The sequence below is a fragment of the Chrysemys picta genome, chromosome 12, assembly GCF_011386835.1.
Source record: "Chrysemys picta bellii isolate R12L10 chromosome 12, ASM1138683v2, whole genome shotgun sequence".
Classification (NCBI taxonomy): Eukaryota; Metazoa; Chordata; order Testudines; family Emydidae; genus Chrysemys; species Chrysemys picta.
Window position 1 is genome coordinate 35382614 of NC_088802.1, and position 19072 is coordinate 35401685.

Genomic DNA, 19072 nt, shown 5'->3' on the forward strand with positions numbered 1-19072 from the left:
CCCAGTGCTGATTGCAGTGCACATGCACCATTCCTACAGAGCAACTGAGCATGCTCCAGCCCAGGACAACGGGCTCCCAGGGACTTTCCATGTAATGGCTGCTGCCTATTTCTGCAGGCTGGGGTGGGGCTGGACATTGGACCTGAGAGCAGGAGCTGGCTCTTCTGTGCTGTCAGTGTACTTGGGGCAGTATAAACGGTGTGCCACCATGCACAGTGCTGCCTAGTGGTCAGGCAGGGGTTTCTGGCCCCCCGCCCCCTGCACTGGGGAAGTAGGGGCTGGGCCTTTGACTAATCACGGTCTGCTCCCATAGGCCTCTCATCTTAGGTGAAGGCCCCTGGTGTTGTGCTATTTGCTGGGTGGGGGTAGGGGAGCCCAGATCCATGCACTCCACCGAGCTCCAGTCCAGGGCCCAGCAGCGGGTGACTATAATCAACCTCTTGGGGTATCAGTCCACAGCACTCCCTGGACCACTTCCTACCCCAGCCCCCACTGATTGTCCCAGGGTGAAGCCCTTCTCTTGAGTCTCTAACCTGCACACCCAGTCACTGTGCTCTTTTGTAGGTTCTCCTCTGGCCTGTGTAGTGCGGCCGCAGGCAAGGTGCCTCTGGGGCGATACTTCGACTCTCAGAGCTCAGGGCGACCATCTGCTCCCCTCCACTGCCTGCCTCCTTCTGAGCTGCTCTTCTCCCTTTTTAAAGCCCTGCCTGAAGCTTGTGCAGGCCCTGTAGGTGCTGCTGCCTGGGCCACATCTGGCCCGCAGGACCGTCCTGCCCTGCCCTTGAGCTCCCAGTCAGGGAGGCTAGCCCCTGGCCCCTCCTCTGCTTTCCCCCTTCCCCTGCAGCCTCCGCTTGCTGTGCTGCCAGCACTCTGGACAGTGGGACTGCGAGCTCCTGCCGGGCAGCACAGCAGCATGGCTGGCTGCAGCCAGGCGGCGCAGCTGTCAGTCCTGCTGCTCTGAGCGGCATGGTAAGGGGGCGGGGAGTGGGGGCATTGGATAAGGGGCAGAGGTCCCGTGGGGGCAGTCAGGGGACAGGGAGCAGGGGGAGATTGAATGGGGCGGAGGTTTGGGGGGGTGGTCAGGGGATGGGGAATGGGGGGGGGGTTGGATAGGCGTGGGAGTCCTGCGGGGCCTGTCAGGGGGTGGAGATGTAGCTAGGGGTCGGGGCAATCGGGACAGGGAGCAGGGAGGCTGGATGGGGGGGGTCCCAAGAGGCGGCGGTCAGGGGACAAGTTGCAGGAGGGTTGGATGGGTCAGGGATTCTGAGGGGGGCAGTCAGGGGGCGGGGAGGGGGCAGGGGCCAGGCTGTTTGGGGAAGCACAACCTTCCTTACCCGGCCCTCCATACGGTTTCAGAACCCCGATGTGGCCCTCAGGCCAAAAAGTTTGCCCACCCCTGGACTAGGAGCTGGAGAGAGACTGGGACTTGGAGCCAGTGACAGAAATAATATCTATGAAACCCACTGGCAAAGTGCATGTCTCATCCCACTCTGGTGCTGGTCCATATAGCGGATGAGAACCTACTACTGCTATCAGTTACTGCTAAAGCAATCACTCACTTCAATTGCAGCTGTAAGGGTTCAGCACTTCTGCAAATCAGACCCCAGGGTTTCAAGTCAGGACCCAGAAAATGATGAACACACAATCAGTGACTACCTCTGTAAAGTTTGGTTTCAAAGACTTACCTAGCATCACACAGGGACTCCGTGGCAGACGCAGGAACAGAATTCAGTTCCCCAGGGCAGCATTCAAATGCCTTAAACATGAAACCATCCTTTATCTTCCTGCAGCTTCCTGCCTCATTCATTACATGACTTCCAGATTCTGCAACAAATGAGGCAGGGGTCCTTCAGACAACAGCCTGGTTTACTACACACCCTGATTCATCCCCAGAACAGGTCAATCCTGTGCAAAAAATAGTCCGGATGGGGGATTTATGCTAAACTTGAACACTCTGGCTAGTACAGTTATTCTTAGATTCTCTTTATTCGTATCTATAAAAGACTTTTTATTGCTTCTCAGCGTGTGCCCAATGGAGAGTGTAACATCGAAGGAATTCAAGCTCTTCCTTAAATCTCTCTTGCAGAAGTGTAAATGTATTTCTCTGTTGTGTCAGAATCCCTGAAATTCAGCAAGCAGCAAGAGAAGGTGTGCAGATGAAAGTATTATCTGCACTACTGCTCTGGGTGCTGAGGCAGTGTTGTCCCTGAGGTAAGCAAACCTTGTGGTTAGAAAGAAAATGAGTGAGCAGCAAGGACTGTAACAAAAATCCAACAGCAAAACTGGCAGAGGAAGCCATTAGAGGAAAATTTTCCAAACTCTGCCTGAGCTACTTCTGCAGAATAGGTGTGTACAGCTGCTACATGCGCAAACTCTGCATTTGCTTGTGCAGAATTGGAAGTTACATGCACAGAACCTGCATATTTTGTGACTGCAATTTGGGTGCCAAGAGGTAACCGTTGAATTCTGTATGTGCAGTTTAGGTTTATTAGATCTCCGTTTTGGTACCTGAAAGACAAAGTTGTTTAGTATTGTGTCTAGTAGGATGATAAAAGTAGTTACGGCCAGGTGGCTAGGCAATGCATTGCCTTGTGGTGATTCAAGTTCTGATCCTGAATTCTCTGGAACAACACACTTAGTCCGTTTAGCTCAAGTAGCAATGACCTGTATTTTTGGAGCTGCAGAAGCAGAGTTCTGGGACTGGCTCTAAAAGCATGTGATCTGCTATGAAAAGGCAACTGCTTCTCCATAGTAAAGGTTGCAGTTAGAGTTCCCCAGTAAAGCTGATCTTGACACCACCTTATAACAGCCCGCTCCTCAAAAAATAAAGTGAGAGAAGTCCTCATGCTTTGGCTTTTGTAGGGTTAAGTCTCACTGGCAGCTAGATTCTCTCTTGAATAAATTAAGTACTCTTTGCAATTATGATACATAAATGCCTTCTTTTCTAAATATGAGCTAAGTTACAAATATTGCTTTATATCCCTCTATCTTTATATCTGTATCTTTATATCTATCTTTATACCCCTCTATCCGCCCAGTATGGACCATAGGTAGATTTTTCACTGGCTCATGTAAAATGTCAAGGTCAGGAACAGTAAAATGTTTAAGAAATTATTATTTTAATATTAGACTTGCTTCTCTGGCTTTGAAACTGTCAGAGAAAAGAGCTCCAATGGAGAGAGAATATAAACTATAGTCTGTGATGGGTGTTTTTGACTTTTATCATTTTCCTGTGTGAGTTCATTCAAAAGTGTAGTGATTGTCTGGTTTCACCCACATAGTTGGTGGTGCATTTAGTGCACTGGATGAGGTACATCATATGTTGTGATAGGCATTTGTATGATCCATGGAACTTGAAAAGTGTGTTGTGTGTGTGGGAGGGGGCGGGGGGTATTGATCATTGTAGCAGTGGAGATATGTCTGCAGATTTTGCTTTTGTTGTTCTGGCAGGGTCTGGTGCTGCTTTGATTTGAGTTGGTGTGTTCTGGTCTGTGGGGAGCTTGCTTCTGATGATGAGCTTGGAGAGGCTGGGGGATTGTTTGAAGGCCAGAAGTGGGGTTCAGGAAAGATTTCAGAGTGGGGTCCTTGAGCATAGATTGTAGTTATTTGATGATACCCCATATGGGTTCCAGTGTGGGGTGGTAGGTGACAATTAGTTATTTGCAGTCAGGGGGGTGTTATTTCTGTATTGAAGCAGGTTCTCTTGGGGTATTTGAGTGGCCCATTCCATTATGTGATCTATTTCTCTGGTGGAGTGTCCTTGTTTGGTGAAGACAATTAATGCGCTAATCTACCTTGAATGGTCCCTTATAATGCGTGCTAACTACTTATGCCAAACAATCTGTTCCACCTGGCATTTTTCTGTGACGCTGGGAGTACCTTTCCCAGGCCTGAAGAACAACTCTGTGTGTCTGGAAAGCTTGTCCCTCTAACCAACAGAAGTTGGTCCAATAAAAGATATTACCTCACTCACCTTGTCTCTCTCATATCCTGGGACCAATACGACTACAACTGCACTACTTATTAAGTTGGCAGTGTAAGGATAATCAGGTCTTTCATTGTTCATCTCTTGGTATTTAAGTGCTTGGGTTTTATAAGCTATGATAGTAGAGTGCATTGCTTTCACTTGGCAACTTGTTTTTGAAACCAAGCTTTTCTTTATGGCATTTTTTTAAAAAAGGGTTTTCTGTAAAGACAGTAAATACTGGACCTGTAAACACTACATTAATTTTTATTCATATTTGCTCGAGGAATTGCAAGCTGGTTGCTCAGGTGTAAAGTGGGATGAGTGACTTGCAAATACCTTTCTCAAAATTCCTGGAGTGTTTACATTGTAAAAAAGCTTTAAACAACTTTAAGATGAAGAGCAGGAGTTCACGGTGCGGCAAAGAAGCCTGGAAGAGATGAGAATGGGACAAGGGAGAAAGTATCCTTATGGGGAAATAGGCATGCTTGAGTTGGTTTGAGATTTGTCTCTGTAATTACTGAACTTCAAGACAGTGGTTTCTTAGGAGACTGTGTTTCATCTACAAAAGGCAGGATATAAAACAATATTAATTGCATCATTAATGTGAATTGCTTGGTGTTGTGAATTACAAGTGTAAATTATAAAACTGTCGGTTTACTTGGGGTAGTTCAAAGAACAGTCTTGACAGAAAAGAAGTCTGTTTACAAAAGCAGGGTTGAAATCAGACTGATGATGACACATCTAACCATATGTGTTCTGACCAGTTGAAGGCCCTTGATTTTCACAGTTTGGTGATATCTGTTTCAATCCCAAATGAGGGACATTAAACAGGATACCTAGAAAAATTAAAGCAGTATTGGGAGTGCCATAAAAACACAAATTTATTAGCAGGTAGTTGAGAGCTGTAATTATGTAAATTCTATCGTTGTTTATTTGATTTGTAATTCCACCACCTTCCATAACCCTAAACCCATTGGGTGTTTGAAATGGGAAGACTTTTATAAAAAGACACTGCAAAGCAATAGATCAAAAGCAAAGTTGATGGGTATCTGATAGTAGGACTCATAAAGAGCTGCTGACACCTCATAGAAAACGTGAAAAAACATTCTGTTTAGAACAGTTCTGTTTCTAGATCATATTTTCTGTGTTTGTTTTCTTTGTTCTCATCATTTTCCTGAGGCTAGTTAAATGAAAACAGGCTTCCTTCCTACTGTTTTTCTGTACTTGGTAAAAACGGCCTTTGTGTATGACATAATTTCCTACAATTACTCATGATGTCAGAGAATCATGATGTCAAGAGACAGATAAGTTAGTGGAGCAGATGGAAATAAAAAGAGGAAAAAATGCAAAGAGGATAAAAATAGAAAAATGTAAATAGAAGCGAAGACCCTTTTTCATGCAGATATGCTTGATAGGTTTATTTTCTGAATGGATGAGTAATACAGCTAATCTGACATATGCAGTACCTCTATAGAGAATATTTTTTTAAATTATTCCATGAAACATAAGCAAGACTTTAAAATTAATACAGTTGATTCCACTCAATTGGACAATTGGACCAAAGCAGTCTTCCCAAACTCAACCTACTTTCTCTATGAATTGTACTGTCATTCAGTCTATACTGTCTGGATGCTCTTAAAGATCCCCTCCTGGACCTGAACAGTTCAAATACCCTTTCTATTTTCCTCTCTGGCTTGGCCTTCCCTCATAACCCTCATAGAACCTTGATCGTTTCAGCTCAAAGGACCTGTAAACTTGCTGTCTGTGGCCATACTGTCCTGAATGTGTTGATCCTGGAAGCTAACCGGGGTTGGGCCTGATTAATATGTATAGAGGAGCTGGTCTGGAAATACCAGTATTGTAGGCTCAGACACAATACATTATACAATATTGCCAAGCTCATGTGTTCAAAAACCATGAAATTGACTTAAAAATTAGACAGTTTCAAAAAATGTTGGGTTCTTTTTATTTGCCTTCTGGGTTTTGACCTTTGAGAGTTCACATTTTCATGCTTCTTTTCCACAACTACTAGTGTTAGAATTGTACAATTTTTTTAAATGAAAGTTGAGGTTCTCACATAATGCCATGACTCCAGGAGCTGGGGCTTTGAGGAAAACCACCAAATATTGATAATATCATAAGGACTGGCAGGTAGCACAAAGCATGTAAGTGATTCAGTGAAACTCTGTAAAGGAGAGAAGGCAGAGAGAGACGGGAGGATATTGGCATTAACTGGTTTCTGCGGTAAGCATCCAGAAACGTGGTTGCACAAAACACAGCCACCGTAATACCACTTATAGGAGCTCAGAGTTGAAGTGCTCCTAACTGACACGTGCACTACATCCCTCTACGCAACAGTCGGAGACATGCGTAAGGAAAAACAGCGAGTGAGAGGTAAAGAGGGCTCTGGGAACTAAACTGAATCCTGTAAGTCAGAGAATGCCAGGAATTGTAACAGCTGAAGATACTGCAGTATGGGCACTGTCCCGTTGGAGCTGGGAGACACCAGCCCACAATGGAGCTGACGTGCTGGGAGTACAGTTTGCTTAGCAATAGAATTTAGTTCACAGTCCAGATTTTTGACAGCAATAGAATGACCTCATTTAATAATGAGTCAGATCCTGACATCTTCACTCAGTTTTTTACTCCCTCTTTAGTGAGGTGAAAACTCTCACTAAAGTCAGTGGGGGATGTGTCTGAGGATGGACATCAGGATTTGGACCAGTACTAGGATTTTGCCTCTCTATGGCACCTTATTTCAGAGGATCTTGGAGATCTTTAGACATTAATAAACTCAGCGTCATAGCCCAGATTACTCGCATTTGACAAGCAGGAAAACTGAGGCACAGAGAGCTGGTCTGCCTTCTCTATGGACATACAGGAAAATCTGTGCCAGAGCTGGATACAGAACTGATTTCTTGACTCCCAGTCTGGTGCTTTGACCAGTAGACCAGTGGTCCCCAACCTTTTTCGTCCGGCGGGCGCCGGATGACGAGCCACCAAGGACCGTGGCCAGTGGACAAATCAGCGGCATTTCGGCGGCGACGCCTCTGGATGACGCTGCTTGTCGGTGGCGTTTCGGCGGATGCTCGTCCACCGGCCAGTACGCGGGCGCACATTGATGCCCCGGTGGGCGCCATGGCACCCGCGGGCACCACATTGGGGACCCCTGCAGTAGACAATGCTTCCTTTCTCTGACAGAGCAGTAGGTTCTTCTGTTGTCCTACCCTGTGTTAGGCGCTGTCGGACCCCTCTATTGAAATGCTGACTGCTTCCAGAGGGCTCTCAGTGATAGGAATCCCACCCTCAATACAGGGAGGTGGGAGTGGTTCTCTGGAGCAGTGAGAAGTAGAAAACCTGAGGCTGAGTTACACTGAGGGTATGTCTACACTGCAAAGTTGTCGACAAAACTTTTTTGTCTTTCACGGGCTTAAAAAAGAAGCTCCCCCACCCCCGCAAAAGACAAAAGTTTTGCCAACGCAAATGGCAGTGTGAACAAAGCTAATGCCGCTCACGGGGCTGGAAGTATTTTGTCAGCAAAAGTGCCGACAAAGAGCATTTACACGCGCTGACTTTTAGCGACAAGGCTGTGTCGACACAGAGCCTTGTTGCTATAAGCTGCATGGTGTAGACAAGCCCTGTGTTTCTTCAACGCCAATGAAAGAATCACCCGTGGCAGGATGCATATATTCTGTGCTAGAATGGTTATCCCTGGGTGTGCACGCTCAATCCTAGACCCTTTGTATAGGATTAATGCTGTCATTACTTTCTTGCTCTTCTTTAAAGTTTGTATGCTAGCTGTTCATGTACCTGTAGCTGATAAATGTTGTCTCCCTTTTCATTTTGGAAGGACTGCTTTTTAGCAGCGGAGCAATACTAATAAAGCAGCGCGTGAACAACATAAGCACCACCACAGGGAGCATGACAAAGACTCTGTCTGCGCTCTTCTGCATGGCAGCACCAGTAAAGAGACTCTGCTTCGCTACAATAGTGTGTTAATCCTGTTTTCTCATAGGGGGTCACAGCTTTGCTTTTGCTGAAGACAGGAGATTTAGTAGTCAGCACCGGAGGAGGGATTGTAGCTCTCTGTAAAGGATCAAACTACAAACCAATCAAGTGAGTTTGTAGATCAAAGCAGCAGGAGGGTGAGTGGTGTTTCCACAGAGTGGCAACATAACAGGGCAGTAGTGTTCACTTTCAATGGCACACACTAACTTCCAGTGCTGATAGTTTTTTAGTTAATGAATAAGAGAGAAATCTCAATATATCAGTTTTCCAAACACAAGTAGACACTGTCAAAACAGACTGCATTTATCTTGCAGAATGAAATAGTGACTGATTGAAACATGCTGCATGTTTTTATTGTTTCATTTACAAAAGTTTGTGCCAATGATCGTTGTTAATTTTAAATGACCACAGTTAGTTCTAAAGGCTTGGTGTCAGATTCTAAACTGATCCAAAATTGACATAGCTCCATTAAGTCAACGAATTATGTCGATTTCACCAGCTGGGGGTCTGCACCCTTGAAATCTTTAAAAAAGGGGTTGTAAGCAGATACTGGATACTACAGGGGTTTTGCCACTAGCTGTGTAGACAAGTGTATCAAAACTGTGTGCCTGAGTACTTGCAAAGCATTCCAGTGTGCATGGAAAACAGAGCTATGGGCAGATTCCCACAAGCAATCTAGATGTGCACTTTTGATAACGTAGTCATATGTGATTTAAACTATTCCCCAAACATTGAATTTAGAATTGCCTGGAATACTCTTGGGGTTATGCTAATTAAGTGCACTTCTAATAAGAAAGTAAACAAGGGCGTGTGTACACATGACCCCTGCTCTAACAGAGTGTGTTTGTGTGTGTGTGTATATGTTTTCTCAATCCCTGCCAGATTTGAGATTGTCTACATGTGGAAGCTATTGTGAAATAAACTAGTATGTGAATGTAAAGTGGAATAGGTATTCTGCACTAACTCCCCATGTGGATGCTCTTATTCTACACTGAGTGCTTTTGTGTGCGTTAGCTTAATCCACTTCCAAAGTGTATGTTAAGTGCAGAATAAGGTGGTCCACACAGATAGCTAATGCAAAATATTCTGCCATAGCTATTACAGTTATTTTCCCATGTAGACAATCCCTAAGACACCAAGGATCGCATGAAGTGCAAACAAACATGGCAGAGAATGGTATGTTGGACTTGATAATGTTTCTGCCTCTTGATATCATGACCTAATGTGGCACATGGGTGGCAGGAAGGTAAAGCAGCAGAGGCCAAACACAAAACAAGGGTGGGGAGGAGAGAGAGAGGGGCAAGAAAAATCAAGGTCCACATCAGTGCAAATTTCTGCTTTGTCTTAACAGAAAAATTCAAGTCCAAGGTGGCGTCACTTCCCTCACCCTCAGAGGTCAAGGTCACCAGTTCTTTGTAGGAACAGAAGAGTCACAGATTTATCGCCTTAACTACAATGACTTTAAAGAGGAGCTCATTACCACCTGTCATAACGAAGCCATCCACGACATCATTTTTCCATCGTTAGTATGACTGGAAGGGAGCATTTTTGTTCTTGAAAAAGATGGGGTGGGGGAGCAAGTTGTAGATTTGACAAAGATATCTGTACAGCACCTTCTATGCAGAAGGTTTCCAAAGTCTCACTGATTTACATATACCACATATACCACCACTGAAATGCAGCCCCATCTGGTGTGGTAGTCAGCAGCAGTTCAGCTTGAGGAAGTGAAAAATAAGTTCTCCAACTGAAACTTCATGGAGAATTTTAAGTAGGCAGATTGCTAATTATGCAAATTGGAATGTGTAACACTGGTATTAACACCCCTACTCTTGGGAAAAGTGCTGTGAAATCCCTGGGCTATTCAGGCCCTGACTAATGTGAAACTTGAAATTTCATGTGCCTTTCAATGTTTCTTGCATTTACTGAGTTGAATAGGGTCTATACTTGCAGACATGACTGCATTCATGCTCTCTGATCCAGTGCCTAGAACAGGTTTCAGAGGGGTAGCCATGTTAGTCTGTATCAGTAAAAACAACAAGGAGTTCTTGTGGCACCTTAGAGACTAACAAATTTATTTAGGCATAAGCTTTCGTGGGCTATAATCCACTTCATGCCTAGAACGTCATCTAATATTGACTAGCACTGCTGTCAAAACAGACTTTGGGTGTATCAACATCACTTGTAATTGTGTGTTTAACAATATGGCATGTTATATTAAATTCAGGACTCATGATGCATCGTGCTAACTTCACAGATGTGCCTTCTGTTCACATTCATCTCATGAACAGACCGGAAAATTCCTCTTTGCTGTGAATATTAGGATCATGACATTTCATAAAAGTGATAGCTCAGTCACTCGCTCTGCAAATGGAGGGTGGCATTTGATCCGGAGGGAGGTTTTGAGTTTTGGCATGCTGCTGTTGTGACATGAAGTGCCAAGTCCTATTGAGTTACAGCAAAATGTATAGCGTATAAAACAGAAATGCAAGAGGCCCTCCAACCCCTCACTTTACCCCAGTGTACAGACCTGCACATCCAGGGCCGTCCCTAGCCATTTTGGTGCCCTATGCACACACAAGCCTCCTGGAGGGGGGGGGGGGGTTGCTGGCCCCAGGCCTCCGTGGGGGGGGGGAGGAACAGGCTTGGGGGGGCAGGGGGGAACCACCCCCCCAGCACTCACCGGCAGAGCAGAGCGGGTTGGGGCTGGGTGGCTCCATTTCCTGCCACCTGGTGATTGCAGGGTGGGCCCGACCCTGCACTCATGGGGCGGCAGGAAGAGGAGTGACCCTGCCCCAGCCTGCTCCGCTCTGCTCCCCTAGCTCCCAGCCTTGGGATTTGGGGGCAGTGGGGAACAGAGCGGCCTAGGACCGGGTTGCTCTTACCACCGCCGGTGAATGCAGGCCCCACCCCTGCTGCAGTCCTCAGGGGAGTGGGGTGGGGCTGTGGCCAGGTCGCTCCATTTACCATCCTCAAGGGAAGGGCTGGGCTGGGGTGGAGCAGGAAGAGGCAGGGCTGAGGTGGAGCAGGGATGGGAAGAGGTGGGGGCCATGGGGAAGAGGTGGAACAGGGGCTGGAGCAGCACGCAGCTGCGTAGCGCACCAGGAAATGTGCCCCTTTGTTTTGGTGATCTGGATATCCCTCTCTACCCAAACAAGGGTGACTGCCACCAGCATGGGCCTAAGAACTCTTGTGACTTGCCCTCACTGAGATGGAGAGCAGTTCCCTTCCCCACCCCAACAGCGTCTATAAACATTAAGATCCAGCAGACTCTCAAATATAACTTCTCCCTCTTTTGGAATATAATGAGGCTTCTGACTGCTCATCAGGTAGAAAGGAAAATATGTAAATTCTTAAACACAACTAAAATCTTTATACATTATTTTCACTTTCCAGATAAATTGAGCAGGTTTTGTTCTGTGAAGCTAAAAATGTGAAGGCTCGTGCCTCATTGTGAGATACATTTCAGCAGACTTTTGCAGCCTTGTCTAATTCTCCCAACAGTGTTCCTGGCCCATTGGGGGGGAGGGGGGTAAGAAATGCATCCTGACAACAAGGAGCCTGTCACTGACACCTGATGTTAGTCCTGGGGAATCAACAAACCTTTCTTTTATCTAGCCCTCTTAATTTGGAAGCACTCGTATTCTAACGTTCCTTATAGTATCTATGTAGCCAAACTTATTGTAAAGCTTAGGGTTGCAAATTTACACACACGCAACCCAGGAAATGAGCCTGTCAGTTCTTGTATCAATATTCTCTGCACGCTGCCTATTGAGGTGTACATTTAACACCCTAACTAATGAAACTGTATCGTATGCAAAATGTAAGTTGCTGTTGACAGAGAAATGTAACTTTTTCATTTCCAGACATTTAGTGTTCAAATGCACAATCTAACAGTTGTGTTGCGGTAATACAAGGCAGATCTTCATCTAGTGTTATTGGTCATAGCTTCATTGACTTCAGTGACAATTTACATCTGCCAATGGTCCATGTGTTTAATTTTCCATTTCCTTTTTGTTTGTTTAGGTTTTTTGGGAGGGAGAAAAAGGAAAACTTCCAGCTGCAGCATTTTAGAGCTGCAAAAGTGTGTTTTATGCAAACTATGGGTCTAAAATTTGACCATTCCGTAGATACTCAACATACGTAGCTATGACACTACATGACTGTATTGTGCAAGGAATACTTAACAAAAAACAATGCCAGTGCGAACCCCACTGTTTTTTCTATTTGTAGGGCTGGCTGTGCACAACATCTGAAGTTTCATCCAGCTTTTTTTTTAGTATATGGGGGCCAAAAAAAGTCATACATTCTATTTTAAAGCAAAAAGCCTTGAAATAAAACTGTGGGGCTTACTTTAAACTTCCCATAAAATCATCTTTGAGGTGAGAGCAGGCTTGGAAAGTTTCACCCCAAAAGGTGAACTTGTCAGAAAGTTAGGAGTAAAAAATGAAAATGGTCCTTCCGCCTTAACTGTGGTGTCCCCTACTGGGAAGGCTACAGTTGAACATTAGTAATGTCAAATAGCGAAGCAATGGAGGGGGAGTTGAGATTTAATGAGGAAACTGTTCCCCAACACTGGCCTTCAATAGCCTGCTTCTCTGCCTTCCCCAGGGGAACCTCTGACTTGTTTGCCACCTGCTCCAAGAATGACATCAGAGTGTGGCACACCCCAGAAAACAAGGAGCTCTTACGAATCACGATCCCCAATATGACCTGCCATGCTATAGACTTCATGAGGGACGGCAAGAGCATTATTTCAGGTAATGATTGGCAAGCTCCGTGTTTAGATTCAGTCTCAAATTGCTACCCGCTTTTAAGGAAGTAGGCTATAATAGAATGGGGGAGGACCAAAGCCTGGAATTGTTTCAACTAATTGCAGTGACCAAAAGGTTTCTGTTTATGATCAGCCCAGTAAACCCTGCTCCACAGCTGCCAATCTCCAGGCACCATGGAAATGGTGTGTGAGGAGGGAAGGATTTGGGGACCATACATAGAGGGTGTAAACTCTGGCACATTATGGCGTCCAGGTTCACGTTGTTGTGAATGAGGTTTTTTTTTTTTTTTTAAAAAAGAAGGGGGAGATCGGGGAGGGGCATAGGGAGGAGAATAATAATAATATAGAGGAAGTGACCTTCTGGGTGATCTGTTTCCATATTGCATCAGCTTGGAATGACGGGAAAATCCGTGCCTTCACACCAGAGACCGGCCGACTCATGTATGTGATTGACCACGCCCATAGCATGGGCGTGACAGCCATCGCTGCAACAAGTGATTGTAAAAGGATCATCAGTGGAGGAGGTGAAGGGCAGGTAATATGCGCCTAAAATCTCTCAGGGCTGACTTGTGCTGTTGCCATTCTAACTAGTAACCACCTAGGCAGAACCTGAGCATCATCTTTGCTTGGCTCACTTAAGCACAAGACTCAGTTCCAAAATGTTAGTGTCTGCTGTAAGTAAATCTTCCCACTTGCTCATAGTGTGACATGGAGCCCTACCTTCTGATTACTCCTGGCATGCCAGCCGTAGTAAATCCTTCCAATGCTGAACATGCCTCTTAATCCCATTTGTCAGTCTGTCTGTCACCTATATTTGGTTCATCTGCACCAGTCATTGTTTGCAAGCCTGTCTTGAATACAGATTTTCCTTCTAACCCAGCTTTGCCAGTGTCATGGACTCACAGATCGTGGCCCTGTGCAGTCTGTGGGGGGTGCCCCTTTCAGTGAGACAGCCCTTCTCGGGGGTCCACTCTCTCTCGGGGTTGGCCCCTCCACCTCCTGGAACCGCACCTTTATGAGCCTTAGCACATCTGTCTCTGCTGTGGGCCCCCTCAGGGAGTCCACTTGCTCTGGACCCCCGGGCCTCCACCCCCCGAAGGGGATGATGCAACCCTGTTCTCTAGACCGTAATGACTCTCAGCCAATGTAAAACAGGAGGGTTCATTGAGCATTGAACACAGGAAACTCTCTGACCCTCAGGCCTGGCCTCCCTCAGCACTGTATATCCCAGACTGCCTGCATCCAGGTGGGCTCTGCCTGCCCCCCTTCTCCAGCCCAGGGCCCCCTTGCTTCCCAGCCCAGGCCCCGCCTCTGTCCATTGTCTTCTTTCCAGGTAAACAGGGTCATCTGGGCCTCCTCTCCACCCTCCTCTCGCTGGAACTGGCTGGTTAGGTCATGGGGTCCTCTTGTCGTAGCCCATTGTTCTCCCACTGGCCAGAACCGGCTGCGACTCCTGAGCTGGGCCTCCGGGTCATCAAGTCACCAGTCGCTGGAGTGTCCCTCCTCCAGGTCATCGTCTGGGGTCCCAAGTTCCCGCTCCGGTCCTCTGTAACAACAAACTCCCTCTCTCCTCACCTCGTTAAACCAGTAACACCCAGGGATACTGAGTCCCACTCCCTCTGCATGCAAACCATTGGAAAACCACGAAAAGATAAGAAAACCCCCCACTTCGTCACATCCAGTCCCAGTCCTCACCTGCTTAACATGTTCAGATTGATCTGTGCAGTGCAGGTTCGTTTCGTCCTCCTCCTTTTCTTTCTCCCAACTCCAAAGCCCAGGGCAAAAAGTCCCATTTATGTGGATCCTCAAGCTGTAGGTAACATCCTAAATTCCTAGGACTCTTATTGGATGCAGTGTTTTTGTAGCCGTGTTGATCCCAGGATATTAGGGAGACAAGTCAAGGTTATAATTATAATCTATTATTAGCTCTGCAACCTAGAGTGGCAACAAGAGTGACCAAAGCTGTGTTAGAAGAAAATCTGTACTCAAGACAGGGCCTGATCCTGCATCCTTTTATCTGTACATTTGAGGCTAAATTAATCTTTGTTGTGGCTCCATGAGTGGTGAACTTGACTTTAAATCTACATTTTAATTCTGTTAAGGCCAAATCCTTGTGAAAATGAAGTAGACCAGAGTTTAGCCATAGACCTCAATGGGAGCAGGATTTGGTCCTGAGTTCAGGGATCTGTATTTCTGCCCTCATTCATCCCCAGAGAAATGGAAGCAGTGCAAGAAATGCAGCATCTCACTCAGCTCCATGTGCTGGAGATGCCATCAAATGCTGCAGGAGAAACCCTGAGCTCAGGAATCCCTTTTGGTTCCACTTTAGCTCAGTAAGGAGCATGCATTACAAAGGTGTTTGTGGCTGGTTTGCAGGTGAGGGTGTGGGAAATTGGTCAGAACACTCGCAAACTGGAGGAAGTTCTGAAGGAGCACATATCCGCTGTGTCTTGCATCAAGATTAAGAAGAACAACCGGGAGTGTGTCACAGCCAGCATCGATGGAACGTGCATCATCTGGGATATTGTGTAAGGAGATCATTCCTCCTCGGCAATACAGCACTTCTCAGCTAGGCCATGGCTCTGGCCTTGCCAGTTTTGGGGTATGGGGTGTGCTTGTAAAGCTCTCGGCAGAGCCACCCCACACACAGGGTGCCCTGGGCAGCCAAGGTTCCCCTGAGCATGGTGTCCAGAAATGAAAGATTTTGCTACTATGATCCCAGTCCCTGCTTTATAAGGCCTTTTGTGAGGCAGCCAAGGAGGCGCAGCTTGGGAGAACAGACAGCATGGATAGCCTGTAGGAGGGTGTTCCCCTGATCAAATGAGTTCCACATTATCTGTACCTCACGAAACCCTATCTCCAGACCAGTATGTGATGGAGTGTCACCTGGGGGAGATGCCTCACACCCACAGTAGGTAAAGCTGTCTTAGGAAGAGAGAGATGAGTTTTGATAAACTCTGACTCAGGCTGCTTTGGGGGTGGGTATTTTTCAGACGTTTTATGAGGAATCAGATGATCCTGGCCAACACCTTGTTCCAGTGTGTGTGTTACCATCCAGAGGAGTACCAGATAATCACCAGTGGAACAGACAGAAAGGTAAGCACAACTTTAGGAAGTCAGCTTGAAGTAGCTCAGAACCTGAAGGGGCAGGACAGCAAGTCTTGTCACTGTCAGGGATTTCAGCTTCCAATCCGATCATGACAGGCCTTTATCAAGCCAGTGCGGGCTTTCCCATGATAGAAAGGCGGTTGTTATATGGGAGAGAATTTGGCACTTCAGTAACGTATGATTTAGGTTCATCACTGTCCAGGTTAACACTATCCTCCAGAAGCAAAGGAAATCTTCACACCAGTGCTGTACAAGTGATCTCTCATTTCTGATCTTGTTTCTAGATTGGATACTGGGAAGTATTTGATGGTTCTGCAATCAGAAATTTGGAAGGCTCCCTGACTGGCTCCATCAATGGGATGGATATTACAACAGATGGGACTTACTTTGTTACAGGCAAGTAGGATTGGGGGGGAGGGGACACAATGGAAAAGAACCCCCAGGGAAGCAGAGGAAAAGTCAGCACCAGGAGAGGCAAAAAAATAATTCAAAGGACCTCAGAGGGGTTAGGAAAGTGGGCAAGAAAGAACAAAATGAGATCCTGCTAATATGTCAAGAGGAAAAGAAAAGGAATCACTGAAGGGAAATACTACGGGCTTGATCCTGCAACACGCTGAGCACCTTCAGCTCCCACTGAAATCATTCGGAGATGAGGGCACTCAGCACTTCCCAGGATCAGGTCCTTAAAAACTAGTCTGTCATGGAGAAAGTATGGAGTTATTTTCAGCCGTGGTGAAACGCCATTGAATTCAGTGGCGTTGCACTAGGGATGAGTTTGATCCTTGGTCTTTCATGGCTTGTGGGAGCATCCATTCTCCAGAAACCTGGAAATCTCTCTGGTAATGTGGGAGTCCCTCTGGAGGGTTAAAAGTGGAGGATGACCCACACTGGTTCTACAGCTACCTGAATTAAGCACTGGTGCGTTCATCCCTAGCCATTCTCACACATCCTCTGAGCCTGACACTGGAGTGGCATGTGGAGCCATGTGATTGGACAGGCATGTGGTGAAAGTTGCAGTTTATGTACTGGGACCAGCTCCCTTAAGTTAACCTGTTAAATCAGCATTGAGAGAAAATTCTCGCTAAAGATTTGTAGTTTTGCTGGGTGGCTGTATCTCTGAATATAGCTTATCAGGTTCAGTCAGTGTAGGAGCCCATGCCAAGCACTGTGCTGATCCCAGACACAGAGAGTCACTGGTTCTAGTGGGGAAAAAAGTCTTTTGCAACCACAATGTTCAGGACCTTGTATCGCACCCTTTTCCCATCCCAAAGCCAGGACATTCCTCTGCCTTTTCACCATGAACAAAAAGCAAGTGGCTCTTTCAGAAGCCCCCAGGGCTCCATGTAACCATCTGTCCTCCCTTGTGTCCCACGCAGGCGGTGACGATCACCTGGTGAAGGTATGGGACTATAACGAGGGTGAGGTGACTCACGTCGGCATGGGTCACAGTGGCAGCATCACCCGACTCAGGATCTGTCCTGGGAACAAATACATTGTGAGCGTGAGCGCGGATGGTGCTATCCTGCGATGGAAATACCCACATTCCTCCTGATACCTGGCACAGAAGCTGCAAGGCCATATGCCAGTTCTGAACACTTTGATCTTACAGTTGACACCGCTTAAAACGATGCAAACATTCCTACTATAGAGGAGACGTTGTTTTTATATTAGCTAGTATGAAATAACCAGGCCCTTCAGAGATCGTTTCTGGTGTCCGATAAGACTGATGGGCCTGACTTTCACAGGTGCTGAGCACTTCCAGCTCCCATTGACTCCACTGAAGATGGGCGGGGGGCGCTCCTTCCTGCTCAAAGTCAGGCCTAGGCAGTTCTATTAGTGCTTGTGTTCTGTTGCTATCGTCTGTCCAAACACCTTTCTAGGTCTGTCTGTCTCCTTCACAGTGAATCGCTTGTCCTGTAAATGCGTTCTTCTGTGTTCATTTTTAATTCCTCTGGTTCTAAGCAAATGCCTTTTCCGCTTCAACTCCGAAATGTAACTTACAGAGCTCCTCAATTTAAGATTTTAAAGCAAGATTTTCAAAGGTGCGTGAGGATTCGAGGTGCCTTATTATTCGGGGGCCCAGCTTGACACCCCTCAAAGGGGCCTGATTTTCAGATATCTTCTAGAACGGTTGTCACTTGTGCTACAGTTAGATGAGGGTCCCTGGGCAGCGTGGGGGTGCGTGCACATGCTGGGGTTTTGAATCTCTAACACAAGCTCCTTTTGGTACAGAAACTCACCTGCTTAAATGTCTTCTCTGCTCTTGCTGGAATCTTGTAGGATGTAATTAAGCTGCTGAGTCCTGCCTCTTCTATTTCTGCAGACTCAAGGCTTGATGCTCTGCAGCGATAGCCACGTTTTACTTTACTGCTGAGCTGGCAGGCCTGGAGCCTGAAGGTCCTGTCCTTCCCTCCAGGGCATTAACAGCATGGGCAGTAGCAGTGAAGGCTTCCCTGATAATGGGTATCAGCTCTGGAGAGGTGATGGCAGTTCAGCCTATCAAATGTTTGGCCTCGTCTGTCAGTAAGTAAGGAGAATGCTTAGGGCCTTTTGGGGTGAGCATTTTGTCATGTGCACACCTGTCCAATAGGCATTGTGGGGAGACCCATTTGCCTCATTTCCCAGAGCCACTCACTATCCATCAGAAGCTCCCAGGCCTCTAATGCCAGCGGGGTGGAATTCAGGTAGCAAACCAGGAGCGAAAGGCTTGTCTCCCTGGAGCTGTCCATTTGCCCTCGGGTATGGAGCTGTAGCATTGCACTCCTACATTACCTTGCACCTTAGGCTCTCAGGGCACGTGCACTGCCCAAGCACTAGCTGGCTGTCAGCACCCCATGAGGTAGCCCCATTTACAGAGGCGGGAGACAGAGGTATAGCATGGGGAAGTGACTTGGCTAGGGTCATGCGCTGAATCAGTGGAGAAAAGCAGATTAGACCCCAAGGAAGTAGGTGTCTGGGTCTAGGCGTGCTCTAACTGCTAGACTCTGTTTCCTTCTATTTACAGAATGCAAGTAAAGCAAGGCTGCTCAGTGCCAGTCTCTTTAACCAGTGATTACCTGAACTGAAAGCTGGGAACACAGTGCACGGTCTACACCTAACCTGCATTGTGATGCTGCACCTGTTTAACTAAACTGGTGCAGCAGTGTTTTGTGTGGATATTGGCTTCATAGAATATCAGGGTTGGAAGGGACCTCAGGAGGTCATCTAGTCCAGCCCCC

The 19072-nt window shown here is 46.6% G+C and overlaps 1 protein-coding gene across 1 annotated transcript in view; it reads left to right on the plus strand.

Moving 5' to 3' along the window:
• Positions 1-17899, plus strand: part of CFAP52 (cilia and flagella associated protein 52) — a 35316-nt gene extending 17417 nt beyond the window's left edge. The window contains exons 7-14 of the mRNA XM_005297629.5: positions 7983-8083; positions 9327-9497; positions 12584-12732; positions 13136-13281; positions 15123-15274; positions 15740-15842; positions 16139-16250; positions 17231-17899. Coding sequence (XP_005297686.1) covers positions 7983-8083; positions 9327-9497; positions 12584-12732; positions 13136-13281; positions 15123-15274; positions 15740-15842; positions 16139-16250; positions 17231-17406 — 1110 coding nt within the window. The 3' untranslated portion in view covers positions 17407-17899. The remainder of the gene's footprint in view (positions 1-7982; positions 8084-9326; positions 9498-12583; positions 12733-13135; positions 13282-15122; positions 15275-15739; positions 15843-16138; positions 16251-17230) is intronic.
• The last annotated feature ends 1173 nt before the right edge of the window (positions 17900-19072 follow it).